Source organism: Martes martes, assembly GCF_963455335.1.
Source record: "Martes martes genome assembly, chromosome: 5".
NCBI lineage: Eukaryota > Metazoa > Chordata > Mammalia > Carnivora > Mustelidae > Martes > Martes martes.
This window is the reverse complement of record NC_137892.1, coordinates 105,279,998-105,305,706: the sequence shown is the minus strand read 5'-3', so window position 1 is coordinate 105,305,706 and position 25,709 is coordinate 105,279,998. Positions and strand designations below refer to the sequence as shown.

Below are 25,709 nucleotides of genomic sequence, written 5' to 3'. Positions count from 1 at the left end.
GCTACAAAGAATACTATTACAAGCAGAGATTAATCTGTGCCCCTCCTGTTAACAACTAACCTTATTCTGTGCATTTTTACATAACTTTATTTCTTCATGCATCTTCTTTTCCTACATTTTTTTCTTTTATTTTCATTTTCCCACTTACTTTGTTTTTATCTTCCTACATTAAAGGTGTCATTGTAATCATTCAAATGGGGGGTGGGGATAAAGTAAGGTTTAAGTATATACTAACAGTAGCAAAAGTCACTACATATCTGAATTGAGAAAAAGGAGAAAGTTGAAAATAAACTATAGGAATAATACTCTAATACTGATTGTCAATACCATAAAATGTGTCATCACTGTCCTCGACAAAACTGACAACTATATGCAGGCATTCCTGGGCCAGCTTACTGTTCACCATCTACCATCAATAAATTAAGCAGTTTTTTTTTTTAAATTATGCAGTTTTAACTCAGAAAAATGTGCATGCATATGTACAGTCCTATGTTTCTCTAAGAATCAGCTACTTGGAAAGGATAGAGAACATCACAAAAGTAAGAAAGCACCATGGCGGAACAGGGAGCCTGATGCAGGGCTCGATTCCAGGACCACAGGATCATAACCTGAGCCAAAGGTAGACGCCTAACAACTGAGCCACCCAGTGTGTGTGCATTTAGTAATCTTTTGCTTAGTTCCCAGGCACCTGGGTGGCTAGGTCGTCAAGTGTCTATCTTCAGCTTAGGTCACGATCCCAGAGTTCTGGGATCGAGCCCCTGCATCACATCGCATCAGGCTCCTGCTCAATGGGAAGCCTGCTCCTCCCTCTCCCACTCCCCCTGTTTGTGTTCCCTCTCTTGTGGTCTCTCTCTTTATCAAATAAATAAACAAAATCTCTAATAATAATAATCTTTTGTTTTGTTCTTATGCCCTCATCTATTACAGATACATACTGAACTATTCATGGATAAATGGATAAGACAAAAAGTAGAATACAGGAACATTTCCCAAGGTTTAATATTCAAGGTGATTTTTGGTGGTACATAAACATGTTTTAATGTTTAAGAGCTATATGCTTAATTTAAATATATTATAAAAAATACGTAACTAGCACATCAAACCCATGATTTTGTAGATTTTAATTGCTTAGGGTATGTTTTCTCTAAGAAAACATTTACTGAGCTTAGGTTAAGATCCCAGATCCAACACTACCTGACCTTAAGTAAGGCAGCTATTTAGAGGGCCAGAGAGGAACAGCTGGCTACTTTAAAGAAGACAACCAATAAATATTAGCTATTATGTTATTAGTAAAAGCCAACCTAAAATTCCAACAAAGAAGTCACATACCAGTAGAAAAGACTGGAACTGAAGAGAATGAAGAAAGCCTGGAATGAAGGAGGGAAGAAAGATGAGGTCTTATAAAGGCAGTCCAGGCAGGGGTAGTCAAGGCCTTTCTTGGCCTTCTCTTCTCCATCTCCCCAGGTACTGAAAATATGCTGCTGCCCACCTATTAGAGCCTAGAGGCCCTGCTGCTTCTGGCCTCTGGCTCTTGAGAGTGCAAGCCACCACTGAACATTCCCCGAACTAAGGTGATAGCTGGAGGTATAGCTTCTAAAACCATCAGAAGAGTTTTTCTTTTCCTTCCCCAGGTGGGAAGGAGAAAGAACACAAGGCTTTGAAGAAACAGATGACAAATAGAGATAAAATCACTATGTAACCTTGAGGAAAAAAAAAATCCCTTCTCCAGTTTCCATTTCCTCACATACTAAAATGTGGAAAATAAGCCTATCTTTCATTCAAAGTTATAGAAGGTTAAAAGGAATAATGGATGTAAATCTAGCATTTAACAAGTGTTAGTTCCCTCCCTCATTACTTTGGCAGGAAGATAGAGAACTCTTGGTGAATACAAGAAGCTGGGATGAAATGCACAAAAATAGTCAAGAATAGCCCTTGGACTGCATGGGTTTTGAACCAAAATAAAGGAGGAGAAGCATTCTGGGGTCGGTAAGTTTGGGAAATACTGGGAAACAAATTATTAAAATGACAATTATCAAGTCAATTCCAAGAGGAGATTATATGAGAAATTTACCAAATTTACTTGACCTAAGGAAGCAACTCCCAGGAACAGCGTTCCTATTAGTCACTGACATATACATATACACACACACATACACACACATGGAAAAGAGGGGGAAGGAAAAGAAAGAAAAAAGAGTTAGTAGTCAAAGCAGCTGACAACTCCTTCAAAATGACAGCTAAAGTATTAGCAAAATAAACTGGACAGATTAGAAGTCAATGACAGGTTTATGGGGCACCTGGGTGGCTCAGTGTTAAGCATCTGCCTTCTTTTTTTTTTTTTTAAAGATTTTATTTATTTGACAGAGATCACAAGTAGGCAGAGAGGCAGACAGAGAGAGAGGAAGGGAAGCAGGCTCCCCGCTGAGCAGAGAGCCGAAGGCAGAGGCCTTAACCCACTGAGCCACCCAGGCGCCCCAAGCATCTGCCTTCTGATCACGTCATGATCCCAGGGTCCTGGGATCAAGCCCCACATCAGGCTCCATGCTCTACAAGAATCCTGCTTCTCCCTCTCCCACTCCCCCTGCTTGTGTTCCCTCTCTCGCTGTCTCTCTGTCAAATAAGTAAATAAAATCTTAAAAAAAAAAAAAAAAGGAAGAAGAAGAAGAAGTCAATGACAGGTTTAAAAATCTGGCAAAGAGGCAGAAAGGGAAAGAAGGGATGCTTCTGGACCTCCTGAGAGGAGTTTCTAATGGCAACAGTTTAAACTTCAGGATCAAGTCATTTAAAATTAAGAGATGATACTGAAACTGAAAACACCAGGCATTTAAGGAGCAAACGTATTCGTTTTAAAAGTAAATATAAACTTCTGGTACAAGATAGTAATTCTCATTTACCCTCCCAAATTTATTCCTTATTCAACTGGGCAGCTGTAGGGCACGCACTGTACTAGATGCTGGGAATATGCTATGAGCTGAATATGACATGATAGACATGATCCTTGTCCCTGCAGACATTACTTTCTAATAAAGGAGCTGTCTAGTAGGGGGTTATGCAATACATTTATTAATTACAATTGTATTAACAGCAGCAAAGGAAAGGAACGGAGCACTGTAAGAATATGACAAGGGAATCTAACCTTTGGGGTACCTAGGGGACACAACCCCTAAGAGCTGATGCTTGAACTCAGCGCTAAAGGATAAGCAAGGGTTAATCAGGCAAGAAAGGAGGACAGGGTGAACCCTTCTAAATAACAGATAACAATGCTTGTTAGGTCAAGGCACTGGAGGAAGGGGTAGGGGAATCACTATGACTAAGGACAGAAAGATAGAGTAAAAAAAACAAACAAACAAACAAAACAAAACAAAACAAAACAGGTAAGACTTCCAAGGAAAACAGAGGTGTTAAGTTTGGGATTTCTGATGGGTGCAAATGAAATCATCAAAGGAATGTCAAAATAAAAGACAATCTACTATGGTACTAGAAACCTGGATAGGATGCCCTCCACATACATAAGACATTTCAAGGCATTTCTTTAAAATACAAAAAAGAAAAAACTGGACCGGAAGTAGAGTTTCACTAAATGTAAACAAAAAAAAGCCTACCTAAAAAGTAAATGGAATTCCCAGCAGAACCTCACCTCCTAGATCAAAGGAGGCAGACAGAAGTGAGCATCCTTGAAGCAATGAGTGAGGCCAAACATGATGGATCCCTCAGTACTTCATAAAGAGGATCTGGATCCAGGGTCTGGCCAGAGCACGGCCTGGCTTAAGCTTGCCTCAGACAGTACACTGAGTAAAGCAAATACTTCTGCAGCTGGCTTCTACCAAAAATGGCCATTTTGATAAGAGAAAGGCAACCCTGTCCAGCCACAACAAACTCAGAAGTTCCTCACCCTGGTGACTTCCTTCCACCACATTCCCCAAAAGCACCTGGATTTAAATCAACAGAGTACAACTACAGCTACACATTTCCCTTTCTTCACAAAAGAAACGTATATAGCCACAAACATAATATATCCAGTATCACTAGTAATTCCAGAAGTAATTCATTAAATTCTTTAATCAATTGGTATTATTTTTTAATTAATATTCTAAAATGGCATAAACATGGAGAAAACAGCACTTTAAGAGGGAATAAGGTTTGTTTTGTCATTTTCATGTAAGTAACAGAGAGTGGGTGAACTTCTGGCCTTATAAAATACACATGTTCTTGAAAATGTGTGTATCCTTTGACCCATCAATTCTACCCCTCAGAAATGATCCCAAGATAATATTCACAGATGTGTTCAGAGATCAAACTACAAGAACAACCCAGCTTTAAGTTGCTACAAATCAGAAATATTTTTTAAAAAAAGAATTTAAATGTCTAATAAAGGAATAATTTAACTAGTTAGCCATTTCTACATTCATATATACAAAGCACCCCTTCAAAATACTATAAGAGAAATATAAAACGGTTCAGAAAAATGCCACAAGTACTGCTGAGTTTTAAAAGCAGTTTGCAGGGGCAGCTGCGTGGCTGCCCAACTCTGGATTTCAACTCTTGGTTTTGGCTCAGGTCATGATCTCAGGATTGTGAGATTTAGGCCTGCATCGGGCTTGCCCTGAGCATGGAGTCGGCTCAAGAATCTCGCTCTCCCTCTTCCCTCAACCCCAGGTCGCACGCAGACATGCTCGCTCGCTCTCTCTCTCTCAAAAATTAATTAATTAATTAATTAATTAATTAAGATAAATACAGGCAGTTTGCAAAATGATTTTATGTGTGAAAAATACATATGAAACATACATAAAAATGAAGGAAGGGAAATACACCAAATAGTAAGTCATCAAGGGAAGTTCTGACTCTTTTTGTTTCTTATTTTACATATTATTTTTATTTTGAATTTTCTATAATAAACATGGTTAATTCTGTAAAAACAAAACATAAGATTATGTTCATATGTTCTTCAACAATTTTTCGATAGTGTTTTAGTGTATGTGTAAACAAAAGCACTGAGCTAACTGGATAACTATATGGAGGAAAAATGAATCTTGATCCCTTGCTCAACCATTAAAAAAAAATTGTTTTAAGATGGTAAAGCCATAAAATTGCGAGTAAACTATCTTTAAGACCCTAGAGGAGGCAAAATTTTCTTAAATGGGACAAAAAAAACCAATAAAAACTGAAAGAAAAACCTGTAATTCAATTTTGTAAACATTAAGACCTTCTGTCCATCAAAAGACAACAGTAAGACACTGAAAAAGCAAGCCATAGAACAGATGTCTGCAATGTGTATCTGACAAAGAAGTTGTTTCCTGACAACTGTAAAGAATTCCCACAAAACAAAAGGAAAAGATAACTCAATTTTTCAAAAGGGTCAAAAGATTTGAATGGATACTTCTCTAAAGACAGTATCTGAAAAGCCAATGGGCACATGAAAAAAATGCTCATTAGTCATCAAGAAAATGTGAATTAAAATCACAATGAGACACTACTTCACACATATAAGAATGGCTAAAACTGTCTGACAATGCCAAGTACTGATGAGGCTATAAAAGAAACTGGAACTCACTTATATTGTGGGGAGAGTCATAAGAATGTGCAACCACTTTGGGAAAAGATCTGGCAGTTACTTGGAAGAACTAAACTTTCTGCCAGCAATTCCACTCCTAGGTATACCCAAGAGAAAAGAAATATCCAAATAAAAATTTGAACACAAATGTTCACATAAAATTTATTCGTAATAGTCAAACACTGGAAACAACCCAAATATTCTTCAGCAGGACAATGAATAAACAAAACATTGTATACCTGTGTAATGTAATTGTGCTAAGCAATGGAAAAGAATGAAAAAGTGATTCAACAAGAATGAATCTCAAAAACATTACACTGGGTAAAATAAGCTAAACACAGAGTGCCTGCAGTATATGCATGCCATACAATTTCACCTATATGAAATTCCACAACACGCACAACTAATTTATAGTTATAGAAAGCAGGTTACCAGAGGCCAGGTATAGGGGTGGGGGGACTGCAAAGGGAAGTGAGAGAATTTTACGGGGGGGGGGGGGGGGAGGCAGTTACAATGAATGATAGAAATGTTCTACATATTGATCATGTAGTGGTTATATAAGTGTATATAGCTCCCAAATCTCAAGCAGTACATGTAAAATGAGCACATTTTACTGAAAGTAAATTATATCTCAATAGTTAATAGTCATAGATACCATTACACATTCATTGGAATGGTTAAAATTAAAAGGACCAACAAAACAAAGTGATGACTGGAACTCCCCACATTAGAGGTAGGACTATAAATCGGTCCAAGCACTTGGAAAATAGTTTAGCAGTAACTACTAAAGCTGAACATATGCCTATCCTATGACCCAGTAATTCCACTCCTGGTTTTTTATAACTGATAGAATCAACTGCTTTTGTCCACCTTAGAAGTGTGATATGTCAGCCAAAGACTGGAAACGATCCAAATAATTAATCAACAGTAAAATAAACAAACTATATACACAATTGAATAATGCACAGGGAAAAAACCTGTTACAACAAAATGGGTGAATGTCATAGATATAACAGCAAGCAGAGGGGAAAAAAAAAAAAAAACAAGAGTATATGCTGTATGATTCCATTTCTATAAAATCCAAAAACAGCCATGACTAACCTACAGTGAAAAAGACTAGAATAAATCTTTAGCAGGATTACTGACTTGGTGAGGCATACATATGAGGAAGCCCTCAAGGTACCCTGAAGTGTTCCGTATGTTGATTTGGGGTAGCGGTTACACAGTGTTGTTTCCACATGTAAAAATTCATTCAGCTGTACACATAAGATTTGTGTTCTACACTACATGTAAGTTATAGGAACAAACATGTACGAATACCCTTTAAACCAATCTTTGCTCATCCTTTGAAGCCGAAGCTTATTACACAGAATCCAGATATGGCTGGTCAGTGTGAGTCATTCTCACTCCCAGTCTTGTCACTTAAGTGCTCTCCAGGTCTATCTCCCTCAGACTGCCTAAGCCAGCAGTGCTACTAAATATCTAGACTAATAGCATTGGCAATGGAACTGGATAAAGTCATGCCCCAATCGGACAGGGAAGATGTCCAAAATACTTATTAACAACATAAATGGTTTTAATATAGGTGTGATTTTAAATGTACCAGACAGTCCCATGTCAACTCATTACCCTTTGGATTAACTTCCTGCAGAGATTGTGGCGAAAATTAAATGAAGCAGCCAACTCTCTAAAAATAAGTATATAGTTTAACTAATATTTTTGCCTGGAAATTTAGCTCTAAAATTAAGAAAAAAAATTACAGTATATTCACTCCATACACAACTTCCAGAAATAAAGCCAGAGTTAGATTTTTTGACAAAAGGTGCTATTGGCATATTACAAAACTAAACTTTACACAGTGACAATGCAAGAAACTATTACTACTATCTTCCAAAATTAATCAATAGATTATGAAAATATGTGGTTAACTTCCGCAAACCAACTTGTGAATGCAAAGCTTTTTAAAAGCATGACTTCATGTTTTAGGAGAGTTTGATTTACATTCTTGTCAATATATATACACATACATACTCTACATTTTAAAATGTCTCATTTTCTCCTCTCTGCGCCATCTGTACTACCTAGTATTACCCTGTAATATTCCAACAGCCTATGGACTGGTCTCACTACTCCAATATATCCTCCAAACCGATTGCCAGATCTAAAGCACAGATCTTGCTCAAGCTTTCAGTCATTCCTCCTCTCAAATCACATCTCCCACCCTCACACCCCAACTCTAATCCTGCAGGATCACACATGTTCAGAAGCTTATAAGGGCCAGACAGATAAAGACAGATTTACAGGGGCTATAGGGACCAGGAAAGCACAAGCCCTGACTCTAATAAAAGGCAGCCACTCCTCAGCTCCAATTTTCAGACAAACCAGAAATTAGTGTTTTGATAAGAAATTTCTCAAAAAATTTTTTTAGATTTTATTTATTTATTTGAGAGAGAATGCAGGGGGGGGGTGCGGGCAGAAGGAGAGGGAGGGAGTTCGTCCTGGCAGGGCTTGACCCCAGGACCCAGAGATCATGACTTCAGCCAAGGCAGATGCTTAATCGACTGAGCTGCCCAGGCACCCCATATCTCAATTTTTTAAATCTATGCAGACCAAATAAAATATATCTGAGAAGCTTGATGCATAGGCTACTAGTTCATAACTTCTGACCTAAAGGGTAAAGTCCAAGATTTGGTTATAATTTATCTTTGCAAATTTATCTTCCTCAATCCCACCACGCAACTTATACTCCAATATTATTCACAGAACTACTTACCTGTCCCACCCTATAGGCACTACAGACCATTGCCTGCCTGCCAGTCATCATTCACTTGTTTACCTTTGCCATGAGAGCCCTCCCCTCCCCAATACAACCATTTTTCATGTCTAGCTTCTGCTCAGGCCTCAAAGGGTGAGTAAAACATCATGATCCCTACCAGCTTTCACACTGCACTACAGTTCTTTATGTAAAAGACTGTAAGCTTCTGGAAGCAAGGTACATATCTGATTCTGTTCTGCACGCCCCACATGACTGAACAGTACCTGCCTGAGTACATGTTCAATAATGAATGGAGTTATTTATCTGCTATTAAAATAACAATTTGTATCTCAACTTGATAGCCATTATACACTAATATGGTCCCTTAGATTTTGGAAATCTAAAGACAAACAGGTTCAGAAAAATATCCCTGTAATACTAAATTTGAATCAGAACCAATATGATCTCATGGTTCTTTTTAAGTATACTCTTTAGTTCTATCTACTGAAAGGCTCTAAAAGCAATGACAACCCAACAACAAGGCTTTGGACTTCTAAATACCATTCCCCACTAAAAGGAATCAGAGCTTCTTGGAGAAACGGTTGATGCCTGAAATGCAGAGAAAGCGAAAAGCCAAGAAACACACAAAGACTGATGGGATCATATCAAAAGGAAGCAGGGTGCTACCTTGAAGGGGCTCTCATTAGCCAAATCAGAGACAATAAAGACTGCTGGAGCACCTGGGTGGCTCAGTCAGTTAAGCATCTCAATTCTCTATTTCAGTTCAGGTCATGGTCTCAGGGTGGTGGGATGGAATCCCATCTCGGGCTCCCTGCTCAGCAGAAGATTTTCTTCCTAACCCTCTCTCTCTCTTCCCAACCCCCCCAATTTCTCTCTCAAATAAATAAATCTTTACAAAAAAAGACTGTTAATACACTAAATAAATAAAAAGTCCATGAGAGTATGATGGTACACAAAAGAAAGGAGGAGAAACAGGGATGGCCTCTGTGAATGCTAGCTAATAAATGTAGACAAAATGACAGAAAACCACAATTTTGTAACTCCTATTGTAATAACTGACTTCAGGATCAGGATGCTGAAACCATCTGGAGCGCCTGGGTGGCACAGGTGGTTAAGCCTCTGCTTACAGCTCAGGTCATGATCCCAGGGTCCTGGGATTGAGTCCCGCATCAGGCTCCTTGCTCAGCAAGGAACCTGCTTCTCCCTCTCCCTCTGCTGCTCCCCCTGCTTGTGCTCTCTCTCTCTCTGTCAAATAAATAAATAAAATCCTTAAAAAAAAAAGGATGCTGAAACCACTGGGTGAAATGTTGTAATGGAACAGGATATTTACAAGGTTCCAAAATACTGTCCCATTAATTCCTTTCTAATAGCAGAGGATAAAATTGTACCTTTATAAATGAGAGACCTGGCTATTGCCACCTTAGCCAAGGGATCAAATTTAACACAGCTCATAATGGGATAACCTGTCATCAAGTGCCTCCCAACATGACTCAATGCGAAGTAAGTACACTTCACCTACGATGCAGCATTCTTGTCAGAATGTTTAACCTGGTTGCAATCAAGGCTCTCACCTAACTTCCAGTTTACAGTAAGTACAGTAGCTAGAGAGACAAGTTAAATGACACCATGAGGAAATAAACAAATGAAGAACAGTTGCACATCCTGGAGGACAACTGAGCTGGACTCTGCAAAAACAATCAATGCCAGGAGAGGAGGGGAAAGGGCAGAGGGAATGTTCCAAATGAAAAGAAATTAAAGAGATATAATAACCAGACACAATGGATGTATTCTGTTTGAATCCTGGCCTTTAAAACAAAATGGCGGGGGGGAGCAGCATGCCAGAAAAGACATTCTTGGGACAATTAGGAAAATCTAACTGAATATTCAATATTACATTATGGAATTATTTTCATTTTTTCAGCATAAAAATAGTACTGTGGTTTTATATGTGAAATAGAAATGACTATATAGAATATGTGGTTATATATCTATATATCTATATATACCTATATGTACATGGTTCTGTGTGTGTGTGTGTGTGTGTGTGTGTGTAGTTTTAGAGAGAGCGCCTATACTTATTCTTAAGAGACAAGTGCTGGAATATTTAAGGGGTGAAGTATCATCCTTGCAACTTATTATCAAAATTTTTAACAACCACAAAGGATATGTATTTGAGGAGAGAAGGACAGAAGATGAGAGAGAAAGAGGAAGAAGGGAGGAAAGTGGCAAGTGGGAAAAGGAGGAATGGAGGCATGGAGCAGAGAAATAATACAAATATGGCAAAACTTTAACAACTGTTGAGTCTAGGTGGAAAGCCTATACAAGTGTTTGTTGTACTGGGTTTCCCCCAACTCTTCTGTATATATATGAAAATTTTCATAATAAAGAGTCATGGGGTGGGGGGAGAAGCACAACTAAAAAAAAAAATATCAGCTTGAAATCCACATAACACCATGAGAGTATCAGGGAAAAAAGAATATTCTCAAGCAAAGTCCTGAGAGTATATATTGCAGCAGTACAACTGGAGGGCAATGTGGCAATGTCTATCAGATTTTTTAAAAGCATCTATCTAATGAACTTTACTCCTAGGAAACTTTCCTGAAGATAAACTTCTCCACATGTAAAATGACATATACAAGGTGCCTCGTTAGCGCAGTAGGTAGCGCGTCAGTCTCATAAAATGACATATACAGTAAGTTATTCTTTACAGCATTATATGTAATAGCAAAAGACTGCCCATAACCTGTACGTGTATCAGTCCAGACTGGTTTAACAAATTATAGCACCTACAATAAATCAGCATGCATCTTTTAAATTATCTCTTCAAAAAATATGGGCGCTCTTTGGGAACTGATATGAAACATAACCATGTCACGTTTTACACTAAAAAAAATTCAAGGAGCAGAAGAAATGTACAGCACACACACATATACGTGAAAGCTACACAAAAACATGATTGAATAGCTGGAGTCAGAGGGAACAGGAGACCTGCCGACTTTTTTTTTAAACGTCTGCTCCCTTTTGTACTTTATGAATTTTGTAGCATACACATATACAATGTATCCTAAAAACCTTTTTGTTAAGTACTGATTTACTGTAGCTATAATGAACTCCTCATACCTCCATGCTTTCATTACCAAAACCAGGCATTACGGATCACCTGGGAATTAGGGCCTGAAGTCAGTGTGTAAGGTAAAAATAGCCTACAGTAAACATCTGCCTTACAAATCCCTTAAATACATGCCACACTAGATTGACACACCATCTCAGTAATTCCAACACAGCTAATTTTCACTCCATTTGAACAGTTCACTGTTTCTTCAACTGACTAGCATACAATATAGCTCTGGCTTGTCCTTAGGCCTCATGTTGTGATATTAAAAATGTCTTTAAATACCATAATCACACTTATCACAGCTAGATGAGCAGCAGTCAAGAATTGAGACAGGCTGAGAAAAGAGCAAATTTTCATTTCTCATGTCACACTTGATCCAGAGCCTTCGCTGTTAAGGTTATTTTCCCCTTGTTTTGGTCACGAGATGTATGGAAATTAATTTGCTTAAATGTCCATAAAATACATAAAATACATAGTGACAACATGGAGTTTTAAAAAACACATTTTGAAAACTGTACCTCCATTAATTAAACAAACCATTATAGTAAAAAAAAAAAAAAAAAAAAAAAAGCAAATCATAACCCAAACATAATGGGCTATTTGCAGACTGGGAACATACTGTAATGGACTATCCAGGTTCAGATGAAAAGGAGAGTGGTAACACTGCTTGATCACTATCACATATGATCTCATAAGGTCATGTGAACTTATAGTCCATGTCTTTATGCTAGCATTCCCATACATTGATACATAGATTCCTCAATCTACACTCTGAGAAATCTTATAAATCTACTGAGTAAAGTGGGCTACCAGTGAAGCAAAATAAAAATTCCCAAATCTTTCTCTCTCCCCCTTTCTCTGATGCTCGTATTCCTACTAGATACTTCTCTTAGAGGATTCACGACACACAACTCAAATTCATTATAAATTAAATTCATTCTTTTACCCTCTACCTCTCCCACGCCCTGTATGCCCTTCTTCTAATATTCCTCATCTTGGAAAAGACAGTAAACATCCATCTTGGTAAAAATCTAAAATTCACACTATAGTCCATCCATCACCTACTGCAATAATCAATCCTCAAGTTCTGTAGATCCTACCACCTACATCTTTTCTTAAGTCCAATCCACCTTCATCATGCCCACTATCAATGCTTTGGTTTGCCTTCCTCATTGCTCACTTGAACTAACTGGTCTCCCTGCCTTCAGTCTCTCTAATTCACCTTGCACACACCTGAAAAGTTAACTTCCTAAAATACAGATTTGGTTATGTTACTCTTTCTTCCTTCAGAACAGAAGAACAAGAGTGAGTCACAAAGTAATGATATAGCAAGCTAAAAACAAGCTCATTCAATAACATGATAAAATCCAAAGAGAATGTACCACCGAGTTCATTTTTTATGAGTATGTTCTTATTCCACCCCACACTATATGACCAAATTAAATAAGCCAATACAACTGTTTTGGTCTATAGACTACATGGAAGCAAAAAAAATCTGACTGCCTTCTTAGAGTCAAAAATGAATACAAAATGAATCACAGCAGTGATAAAGGCATTTATTTCCTTCCGTTTTCTGAAGGGAAACGAAGGGTTTCCCAGACCTATGAAGTCAAGAATGCATTCAAGCTGAAATGTACTAACTTGTCTAAAAGTGAATGCCTTAATCTGAAAAGGTTTGGGGAAGTTAAAAGCAAAGAGAGAAGGATGCCTAGGTGGCTCAATCGGGTAAGCATCTGCCTTCGGCTCAGGTCATGATCCCAGGGTCCTGGGATTGAGTTCTGCATCCAGCTCCTTGCTCAGCGAGGAGCCTGCTTCTCCCTCTGCCTGTTGCTCCTCCTGTCTGTGCTCTCTCTCTCTCTCTCTGACAAATAAATAAATCTTTAAAAAAGGGGGTGGGGAGCAAGGAAAGAAGTTGAAGGAAGAGGTTCTGCCATAGGGAAAAACCATCCATCCCTACTATAAGCTGAATGAGGTTGTCTCAGTCCCAGTCCAGCAAATATCTCACTTTTCTGGTTGAGTCCATGCTAACTATATGATCTGACCTGAGAGGTCAAGTCTACACACATAAGAATAGTATTTCAGGCATTTGGCTTGAGTCTTCAGGTCCCTCTAATTCTGTTTCTTACTGAAAACTTAAACTGGTATATTAATTAGGACTAGTAACCAAATCTACCTATCAAAAAGGTTTATATTAATCATACCAACATGCACATACCATTATAAACTAGTAGACTGGAATTCTGGCTTTACTTATCAGTCTTGCACAGCTGGTTAATACTGGCCGTACCTGGGATGAGGCGTTGCTTTGAACATGCTGACCAAATCAGATTTCTTGGGGTTTAAAACCAATGAACAGACCAAGGATGAAGGTAAATTCTAAAACTGTACATGTGGCTATTTAAATTAAATAAAACTTAAAATTCAGGTCCTCAGTTACAGAGCCACATTTCAAAACAGCCACATGTGACTAGTGGCTACCATATTGAACAGCAGAGATATTGGAACACTTTCATTACCATAGAAGTTCTACTAGACAGCAATGTTCTGGAAGATAGCCTCCAACAAACCCTACTGTGAATCCCCTTGGGAAACAGCCTGATAGTCTTGAATGACTAACTCGGAACTGAGACCTAGACTGTTTTGTACCAAAGGTCAGAAGTAGATACTCAACACAACAATTGTTTCCTTTTCCTTTGCAGTGACTTCAGTTTTAGCCCTCAGGATTTCCACCCCTCTTCTTATCACTGGATGACACTCGATACTAGAGACAATACAGCACAGACTTTAGAAGCACACTCTCTTGAAGCCAGATTGCCTGGATTCATACCTATCTTTGTCTCTTCCTAGACATGAGACCTTGGACATGTTATTTAATTACTCTATCATTCAGTTTCCTCATCAGTAAATATGTAATGGTACCTTGAGTTACTACGAATATAAAAAGTTTATACATATGAAGTGCTTATAATTGTGCTCGACACAGAGTAAGTTTATGATAAAGACTTTTTTTTTTAAGATTAAAGGAAATGGATAATCTGGAGAGTATATTAAATACTAAAAAGGGATGCCTGGGTGGCTCAGCTGGTTAAGCCACTGCCTTCAGCTCAGGTCATGATCCTAGGGTCCTGGGATAGAGTCCTGCATTGGGCTCCTTGCTCAGCAGGGAGCCTGCTTCTCTCTCTTCCTCTTGCCTACCACTCTGCCTGCTTGTGTGCACGCTCAATCTCTCTCTCTCTCTCTGACAAAAAAAATAAATAAACTCTTTTTAAAAAATAAATACATACATACATACCCCCCCAAAAAGTCATGTTTTCAAGAGAGCTGCCTGCCAATGTAAGGCAGCTTTGTTACTCGTAAGGCTAATAAACCACAGGTCAAAAGAAGTCCACATAATAAGCTACTGAGCTACTTAAATAACCAATAAAAACTAAGGAGGAACTGAGAAGATACAGGTTCAAGTTCACTAGAGCATATGATACTTCCCTGTATACACCATGTTTTGACATTTAAATGCACTGTCTCTCTTACACTCCCTAAGTTACCTTTATGTTCACTTGATGTACTGACTGAAGATCTTATAATTTCTTCACCAAGCAGAAAGACCACAAGATATAAAAATACCATGCCAAACAATGATCTATCATGCGTTTTCCAAGTGGAAACCCCTTATAGAAAACCACACCTTGCTCTTGCAGATGGGTAATTTGAAAATCCAGAAGATGAAGTTCAAACTTCAGCAAACGCAGTCACATGGAAAGAGCCAGAACTTTGGAAACATAAAGACTCAAGCCTAAAGCGTGGCTTTGCCATTTACTAGCTGTATGACCCAGGGCAACTTGCACTTATTTAATGCTTATGAGCTTCATTTCACTAACTATAAAATATAAGGTTATAGCATGTGCCAACTGAGTAAGAAATATATGTGAAGAGCCTCTAACAGTGCCTGGCACTTACCAAATGTTCAATAAACAGTTGCTACAGTTAATAAATCCTCCTGAGAAGATCCTCCAAGAGTCCCAAGAATAAAACACCACTACTTTACATGGTAACTACAATAACTATTTTGAGCTGGTATGAAGTATAAATCATGAGATAATACCTTAAAATTATCACCTGTTTTCCATATTTTACAAGCTATGCCCCAAACTTCCCTTGTTTACTGTACCCCCTGTCTGACTATAACTATAAACCATTTGGGCCTACAATAAAAATAACTGCACTTCTTATACTAAAACAAAGTGTCTACTAGAAATTCTTCCAGACACCTTCACTAATCCATCCCAAACATGAACACTATATCTAAGTATCTAACATTTCTTCCTTTCTCTATCAATGGAAAAAAGTGAAGAAATTCATTTTTTAAGTTTCTTTCAGTGAGTTGAGTTTCACATAACAAAACAATACAGGGTAATTGCTTACCTGGACAATATTTTGTACTTCAGATCCACCAATCCAGAATGAATGGGGGTATTCCCTTTCAGACTAGTCTGAGAAAAGACAGCAGTCAAGCAGCTTCCAAGATTCTTTCCGTTTACTGTATCCAGCTTTCTTCAATAAAATCCCAAACATGCACTTCGGTAACTGTTGAAAGACAGAAAGCAATCCATACACCCACCATGGCACCAGCGGCAAAGGACAGCCACCAAGAAATGGAAGGAAGGGTCAATGGAGTGGTGGATCTGAGGCACAGAAAAAAAGTTACAACCCCTGAGTCAGCTATTCGGGATAAAAGTTCTGCAGCAGCATTTCTCACCTCTGCACTGACAGAAGGATAAGAAATTCTACATGGCAAAGAAGGAAACATCCCTAGTATTAATTTTTACTCATGATAAATATGTAATTCCAAATGAGAGCAGCTAAACACTTACTCTACTATCCATGTAAATTGTCTCGGACCATTCGGCTACAATGAACTTCCTTCTCCATTTTCTAAGACAGCTCCGCCACTATGACAAAAAATTTGGCACCCAAAATTAATGATATGAGAGGGCTCAAATTTCTCCCAATAAAAACATTTAGGCTCCTAGCAAGACATCTTTTGGTTTGCTACCTTTAAGACATCAAATCTACACATTACCCAAATCTTCAACCCTCAATTGAAATATAGGATGTTTTAGAACACATGGCATATTTTAAGAGTGAACTTCTGATTCAGTAAAGGCCAATCCCCCACAACTGGCTGGTCATTGGGTTAAACTAAGGAAAATTATAAAAAAACACAATTTACTAAATGACACCTTTAAATACATAAGCCCAGTCCACACATTGTATCAACATTCTTTTACTACCATACCAACTCTTCCATTAGACTGCAAATATATAAACAAAATATAAGGAAGACAGAAAAAAAGCACTCAACGAGATAACAAAGATTAAAAACTTCAAAAAGCAGTCAAAAGATTGTTAACTTACTTGGACATAAATCTCCTACCTCCTCAATTGCCACCCTACTGCCAAAATGTTCCTACAGTAATTATAATACCTACCTTTATTTAAAGACTACTAATAGGTCAGGCCTTTTACATTCATTACTCATATTTAATTCTCAAAAAAAATGAGAAGAAATAACTTGCCCCAAATCCCACATCTACTGAGTGGTAGAGACCATGCCCTTTCCAAAAAGCCCTGTGGCCTGCCAAGTCTAAGGACCAGAAAGGCCACGACTCCTGGGTTAGAAGAAACCAAGCTTCACCCTCAAAGGTCCTGAGTTAATTAACGTCAAAATGGAGAAGTAAAAAATACCAAAGAGTAAGTATTTCAGCCTAGCCAAACTAAAATACAACTGAACCAGTTAAACCATCCTGAAAGGGCTAACTCTCCATATCTCGGCACTTAAAAAAGCATTTCTTAACAGAGGCTCACAATATTAATGATAAAACACATTATAATCTTGTCCAAGTAGGGCTTTGTGTTTAGCAGCAAAGACTGCGTCTGTGACAAAGAATATCAAATCCAGCTGAAATGGAGGAATTTTAAAATTCCAAGATCTGTCAATAAAAAGTCCACAGGCAATAACTAAAGATGTTTCGATGTATCACATTGTAGGCAAAGCAACGGGAGTGACTGAAATACCAGTCTGTGAATAGCCTCACCACAAAAATCATATGGAAGTATCCTAATACCCACAACTTAAAAGAGTTCACATAAGTAAAATCTCAAGCAAAGAATAAGTGCTCAAGCCTCTCCCTTTAAGCAATATCACCCTGAAGCCCAAAAATAAACTGAAAACCCAGTTTTGATAAAAGCAACTAGTGAGCTATGGGCCAGTAGGTAAGTCCTAAAAGAATGTGCTCCACTTTTCAAAGTGTAACTTACTGCCATAACCAAAATGCTGAGCAATTATGGCAAGACACAACCACAATCTGACTAATGGACTCATTTCTGAACCTCTTGAATCACCAAGCCTTTTCCTGTATTACTGTGTTAATCTTCTTCTCTTCCCTTCAAATATTTACTGAATGCCTAATTGGTGGCAGGCCTTATGCTGCTAGAGCTACAAAGCTTAACAGAAGCCAGACCAGGAGTGTAACGACTGACTTCTTCCTGTCCTCTGCCCCTTTCTCTTTGAGTCTCCCAAGTAATCATTTCACAGAACCAAAATATATTTTATTATTAGTTCCCAAAACTAGTTAAGCATTCTCAATTTAATTCTTAAAAAAATAAAAATTAAAAATGACTTAAGTTCCTTTTTCTCAACAGTAGAGCTCCAACTTAATTTTTTTTCTGTGGCTCTGAAGCAAGCTATTAGAATTGTTTACTATATTCATTATAATTATTATATTTACCCATCTCTGCACTCAAAGACTTTTTTTTTTCATTTTATGTGTTAATATCCCATTGTTTCTACTTCACAGTTTTCCACCCTGTGAAGGTCTTCTTTGTTGAATAACTGTGAGAAGGAATTTCCTAAAAATGCCTCCTGCTGACATCACAGAACTCTGCAATCTTTAAATTTTGTGAAAACAAAATTAAGATCCGGGTTAGAGATACCTTACTGGACTGTCAGGTCTTCCTGGTTTGTCTCTCATTTGCCTACAAAGACAAACTTCCTGTTAGGCAATTGTGATCAGCAGAAACTTAACTGAGGCTAACAAGCACATTCTTGACCGACAGGTTTTTTTCCCCCTTTGTCAACTAACTCAATGAACAACAATACAACCCGGGAGGAAATCTTGTATAATACCCACTGCTTATTCTGTTAAAGGTCAAAATCATCAACTTTGCTAAAACAAGAATAAGAACTGGAAAATCCTAATTTCTTCATCAAAATTAAACTGATCAAACATAAATCACAATGCTCAATTGTAATACAAACTAATCACCAGCTCCCTTCTACCTTCTACTGAACGGGACTGGGTGGATTCTCTCTGTAAGTAGAGTACCTGTCTAATTATGTCTAACTGGCAATACTTAGTAATTGTAACACCACTTCCACTTCCCGAATTTCCAAGATAATACTGATTCTGTATGATTACATCATTTCCCCTAAAGACACCTCATTAAACAGACAGCTAAAAGCGACTCAATGTCAGGCCTCTGCAAAGCTTCACAAATAAATACACGAACAATTAAAGGGTAAAAATTAAAACACCATCTGTCTTGACTGTGCTTCACAAAACCAGTCCCTGTACTTGTGGGGAAGTCAGTATGGCAAGCGTCTGCAAGGTGTTTTCACATACATCTCTCCCATAATCCTCCCAACAACTTGGAGCAAAACCTACATTTTCTTATTTTTACTGATAACGAAAGCATAGCACAGAAAGGTTAACTTTCTTAAGGTCACACAGCCCGCCGGTGTTAGGGCTAAGATACAAACTCGGGTGCTTCCCTCTAAAGCCCATACCCTTGCTGCTAAATCATGCTTTTCTAAGGTCACAGAATCCTCAGAACTTACTGGCTCTTGGCAAGTTCACATCCAAAGATATAAAAGGAATTTGGTTTCCTCAGTACTTTGCTATCAACCACTCTCCCGGATGTGTGTAAATCACTCTGCTGTGTGTAAGTCTATAAATAATGGTTTTAAAATGTCTAGGGATGTCCATGTACCACACACCACCCTTCTCATCTGCTTTACCACTCTTTTTCCTCTATTCATCTACACTTTTGTCTTAAAGTTATCAAAAGGAAATCTTAAAAACATTTCACAGCATGAAAAAAATTACCTCATTAATTAAGTCAATGTATCTATTGCACACCCAAGGACTCAGCATTTCGAAGGATTCAAAAGACAAGAGCCTCTGGAAAGGAAATTTAAACAGGATCACGAGCTTTTATGATACACAGACGGGTATGATAAGTCCCATAAGAGTTAGGAATAGATTATTATGAGAATTAGTGATACAGGGGAGAATTACCATACAGACAGACAGCAATAATGCACGTCAACAATCAACAAGAAAAGTCGACTCCACATTTACTGAACAAGTACCATAAGAAGGCACTGTGAGTTTATCATTCTACAAGGGACACAGACAGGAAACTGTACCACGAACCCAGAATATGCTAAGTGCCACAAGATAAATACAAAGTGCCAGAATTCATTCATTTCATTTAACAGTGAACATCATGTAGGCAGTGCTATAAAAACAAAATGGCATGTGCCACCGTAATGTAAATTGACATCAAAAGAGGTGATATCTAAACTGTATTTTAAGACAAGACTTTCTCAGTACAAGTGGAAGAGAGAACTGCTGAGACTTGACCTAAACCAATGTGGACAGACAGCCGACTATTAAGTCCCTCCAGTAAACATCACTAGCCTTCAATACATGGACTTGCTCAGTTAGTATCAGTGCTGACAGAAAAAAAGGGCGGGGGGAGCGTGAGCAAAATCTGAAGAACCCTGGTCCGCCCTTCGGCTGTAATACAGAATAAGTGAGGAATGGGGGAAGAAAAGCTGGGGGTCTGGAACTGAAACTACTAGGAGGTGAAGTGCTTTCTTTCCCTTAAAGTGTAAACACCACAAGGTGGAACCCAGGAACCTCAGAGTGCAAGATTCATAGGCTCAAACAGCACTACTCAGAGGGCTCTGCAGCTGACCCTTGAACAACATGGGAGATTAAGGACACTGACCACCACCTAAGTGAAAATCTGCACGTAACTTTTGATTCCCTAAACTTAACTACTAATAGCCTACTGTTGACTGGAAGCCTTATCAATAAGGTGACTAACTAAGTGACTAATACACATTCTGTATTTCATATGTATCATATATTACATTCTTACATAAATTGAGCTAAGGAAAATATTAAGACAATCATAAAGAAGAGAAAAATGTATATTTAAAAAAGTATATAAAAAATAAGTGGACCCACACAGTTCAAGCCCATGTTGTTCATGGGTCAAATAGCTGTTATGTGCTGCTCTGTGAACCTGTATGATAGCCTAGTGATTTCCCTGTGCTAGCTCTCTGTTCTCAGGTTAGGGCAATCAAGAGCCAAGGGTACCAAGACATGTTCACAGGATCATGTTTGTACTTGTCAATTCTGAAGGGACACCTAACCTACTCCAAACCAGCAGCAAAAAATGATGTATCTGAGCCACCTCCTGAGGCAGGTAAATGAGTCTATAAATATTTATGTGGTTTATTTCATTCAGATCCTTCTTAAACCTTGTCTATTTAATCTGCATTTGGTAAATCAGCACATGCTTAGAAGTAGATAAGGATAAGTGATGGTGACAAACTAAGATCCAATTTCCTAGAAGAGTCACTAAATCTACTTACTCCAGTCAGAAAACCAGTGACAAGAAGGGTGGGGAGGGGGGGATCCAAAAGAAAAAGAGAAAAATTTCCATGATTTCATTTAGTTTCTTTCATCTCCTTGGCCTTGCGGCCTGCCCATACTTCAACAGCTCAAAAACACAGCACTGGTATCTTACCTTCTTAATAAGGTCCAACATACTTTACCTATATTACTAAATTCAACAAGTAATACAGCCACTTAGAGATAACACAAAAGGAAAATGAGTCACATAAGGTCATTGAGCAAAGAGAGGAACCAACAGCTAACAATAAACTGCTCATCAATTTGTGTTTGTGGGAGGGGGGTGGGTATGCTCTCACATCCATAGAGGAAGCAGGGCTACTTTTCCTAACCTTGAACATCAGTTTCTGCTATCTTCTAATAGGGAAAACTTACCATCTTTCTCTTTCAATTAACAACTCTGTGAGTGCTTTCTAGTAATGAGGGCCTGAACATCAACTCATATTCCTATTTCAAGCATGGATAAACATCATGTGATACATAATGCAATAGTCCTTCTTTCAGTGAAATCCACCATAATAGACATGGTCTGGTAAACTTCGTATATTTTCAATTGGATTACTACTTTTTTACCTCATTAATAATAATGCTCATTCTACCAAAGTCAGAAATTTCAAAATCAGTCCCACAAACTAGGTACAATACTCGTTCAATAGAAGGCCACGAAAGTCATTTGGCAGTTAAATTATTTACCATCAGCAATTATAAATTCAGTTGTCTCAATGAAGTTCTTTAGAGTCTATACTCAAGACTGAACCCTTCCTATGAGGTAGGTCAACTGAAGAAGCACTCTTTGTGGACCCAGCCTGAGACAGAGGTAGGAGTCACAAGGGGGGTGGAGGGGCATATTTTGGAGATTTAATTATTAGGCTATCACCAGCTTTACTTCTTAGTAAACTAAAAAAAGTACAAGGGGAAAAAAAGAAAAAGAATCAAATCAGAGGAAGTGGAAGGATGAAGATTAACAAACTGGAGACACCCAAAAAGCCTGTTTCCTGTCTTTAATGTAGCACCCTCTGGAATATCAAATGAAAGTTATCCTGTTAACCATTAAGTACCAAACTGGTACAGGGAGCACAATCACAAATATTTGAGTATTGAAGCTGACTCATAAAAATCTAAAAATATTTCACGCTTTAGGCTTTCACCATACCATCAGTTTAACCCATTCCTCTCTTTCAATTATGTTATTTTGAAACCAATGTAAAAAGTATTTTTAACCCAGTTAGGAAACTAATTAAAATTCAGCGAATAAAAAGAGCCATATGCAATTAGCTTTTAAGGCATTATCTTCCTATATCCAATCCTGGATTTACTAAATCAGTTGTTAAATACCTGTGCTATCTACTACACTAAAATAAATGCATATATGGTTATGAAAAGGGTTGCCTAAGAGTCTTAACCGGTATACCTTTGAGAGACCTTTGAGAGAATATCAAAATCCATATATGAAAAGCTCACTTCAAAACTGATCTCTTTGTTAAATTTTCTGAGAATCCCGGTTTTTAATGTCCTGGAAAGCTTGAAATATCTTTTCAGATCATAAATACGTAAAATCATGTATACTCAAAACTTTTTTAAAGTTATGAGCATGGGAAACCAATAAATTTAGGCCAGAGCTTTTTTTTTTTTAACCATACAATCAACAATAGTAAATGAAGTAAACTGTATTTCTTCTAATTCTTTTGAAAATAAGGACATTTTATTTTTTTAAATGAATGGAAATGGAAGGAGTACGGGAACAGCCAATTTCACAGGCACCAAGTTAGAACTTTTCAATGTGAAGTACTCCTCCAGTTGTGAGGACACGTACTGTATACATCCATAAGAATATGTATATATACGGAATTCCAGGAAGAGATTTTCTCCAAAATAACCCACTACAAAATTTCTAGAACATCAAAACCTTCACTACAATAATAGTTCAATAAATCATACTGAAAAGGAAAAACTACTTAATAATGAAAATCAAATAAAAACTCACACGTGACAATATCCTTTAAAAAGCAAGCACACGTGTGCACACACAAAGGAGAAACGACCAAGGCCTTTTCTTTTTTTTTTTTTTTTTTCCTAAAGAATACTGGAGAAGTCTAGCTCTGTGAATTATGCAAAGGACAGCAAATATTAAGCTGTCTGTGTGTTTATGCTACTGTACTTCCATTTTTAAAACATGCATCTCAACTCCCCAGATACCATCATCCACAGAAACCATGCAGCTATCCAACAGACTTTGTGTCACCATTTATTATTTATAGCATTAAATGGGGGAAGTGGCTCTGATGTCACTAACCCTACCAACTGGAATCACTGACTCAATAAACATTTTCACACTGGAGAAAATCTGGCTACGAAAACATTTTGCTGGGTTAAGTAGATTCTTTCACCTTTCCTCTCAATCCAGGCGTAGAGGTTGTTACTGTGTTAGGAGAGATACAAAGAAACTGTCAAGGTTTCCACAGGAAGAAACCCTGGGCATGTCCATTTGCTGAGGTAAAGACTTCCTCCCCCCAACTCTCCAGAGCCCAGTTTGATTTCCCCAATGTTCGAACTGGCAGGTAGTAGCTGCCATGTTTCTTTTCTTCCACCAAACCATCCATCAAGCAGCAAATTCTTCGCTTCTACTAACCACCTTCTCACAGTTCTGTTTCTAAAAACCCCTTCTGGCTTCAAGTCGTAAAACGGAAAGCGGTTGGGGTGCCGGTAAGACCGGGAAGTCTGGCATGGCTACCAATGGTCTGTAATAGAAGAGTGATCGCTTTCCGAGGGGCCTAGGATTCTCTCCCTCTTTTCTTTCCTTCCTCTTTTTTTTTTTTTAAATAAGAAAGAACTGGCGGCAGTGATGAGAAGAACCCTCCCCCCCGCCCAATTTTCCCAAAGCAACGCTGGGAAACATGAAGTTAGGGTTTCCCTTTCCTGGGAGATGGAATCCAGAGTACCTGGGGCCTTGCTATGCAAACATCCCTCACCGCGGAGTAGGAAACCCTTTGTCCGAGAAGCCGGACACCACAGGGGCCCGGGAAAGAGGCCCCTTATCCGTCACAGCCTCAAACCCCAGAGCTCCCCACCTCCATCCTAGTAAGGCCTATCCCGGCATCCACACAGCCCTACGTTGGGGAGAGGGTGCTGAGACCCCTACTAGGACGCGGAGACCGAGGCCCTGATCGATCTCCTCCGTACCCTCCCCCCCCCCACCACCACCACCATCTCACTCGGCCTGAGTGGGGCTTGCAAGAGCGGTGCAGGCCTGGGCCGGAGAAATTCAGGGAAAAAAATCCCCTCCTAAGAGAAGGAGAATGAGATGCTAGAGCGAGTGTGAGCTAAGGCCACAGCATAATCGAGCGAGGGTCCTTCGAGAGATGGGCCCGGATATAGGACAGAGGGAGGAAGGAGAACCGAGGAGCGTGGAGGGGGCCGGGCCAGGTCCGGCCTGAGATCTCCAGGGATCCCGAGGAACCGCGCCGGCCCCGAGGCCAGGAAAGCGGAGGGCCCCGGTCCGGGCCAAGGCGGTGGGGAGCGGTGGGGAAAGGCTGAGGCCGGCCTCGCGCCGGACGTTGAGATGGGCAGGCCCGCCCGGGGCCGGACAGACGGAAGAACGGTCCAGCGGGCCGCACTCACCATGAGCTCGATGGTCTTGTCCTCAATCACCGAGTCGGGCTCCATGGCGGCCCCGGCGGCCCCGCCTCGCTCTCCCCGCGCAGCAGCGAACGGCCCGGGCGGAGGAGGCGACGGCGGAGGCGGTAGAGGCGGAGGCGGCTATCTTAACCACTCTAGCTGCCAGCCCGCCCGGGCCGCCGGCAGCTCCGCCCTCCCCCTCGGCGAACGCAGTACGCAGACCGAGGACTACAGCTCCCAGCAGGCGCCGGGGGCCCCCGCAGAGCGTTGTGGGTATGAGAAGTCAACTTCAGGCTAATCTCTCTTGGCAGCCTGAAGCTGAATTCTGAACAAAAGTAGCACTGAACTGTCACGGTGGGCCGTGCAAACTTAAAGAATTAAGGGCTCCCCCCAAAAAGGGCCTCGGACACTCCACGACTACATATCCCAGAAAACCCTGCGCGCGGGTTCTCCTTCCGGCTAGTTTCTCCTGACTTCCTGGCAGCCCCAGGCGACTGAGACCGGGACGGAAACTCAGAGAGGTAACTCTTCACTCGTCAGAGATCCTGCGTGTGAGACCGATTTCCGCACATGCGCAGTGGTTGCCTCAGAGCCTAGTCAACACCTAGGTAGCGGCATGGTTGGTCCGCGAGTGTCTGCGGCTAGGGACGATGTTTCAAGACAGGTGGGTTATAGATGCGTTGGGAGGACTTGGGGCTCAGAAGTGGGAGGGGCCAACAAGCGAGAGAAGCTCCGGCAAGGGAAAGGCTCTGAGAGCATAGGCATCACAGAAGTGAGGGGGTTGGAAATTTCGTTGGGGAAAGTGGGTTTGTGGAGATGAGTTAACTGTAGTGCTGTCCGTACGCACCACGAACTGGGAGGAGCTGAGAGACGAATGGGAACCTGTGT

The 25,709-nt window shown here is 39.5% G+C and overlaps 1 protein-coding gene across 5 annotated transcripts in view; it reads right to left on the bottom strand.

Moving 5' to 3' along the window:
- FBXW11 (F-box and WD repeat domain containing 11) overlaps positions 1–25,121 on the bottom strand; it is a 120,586-nt gene extending 95,465 nt beyond the window's left edge. For 2 of the 5 annotated variants that reach the window (XM_080804799.1, XM_080804801.1), the window contains exons 1-2: positions 24,825–25,026; positions 15,862–16,023 (exon numbers count right to left, since the gene is read on the bottom strand). Coding sequence is in view for 3 of the 5 variants with exons in the window: in XM_080804798.1 (XP_080660924.1) it covers positions 24,825–24,869 (45 nt within the window). In the remaining 2 variants the exon portion in view is untranslated. Of the gene's footprint in view, positions 1–15,861; positions 16,024–24,824 lie in introns of all 5 variants that reach the window. The other 3 variants (XM_080804798.1, XM_080804800.1, XM_080804797.1) reach the window with 3 other exon arrangements.
- Positions 25,122–25,709: the final 588 nt, after the last annotated feature.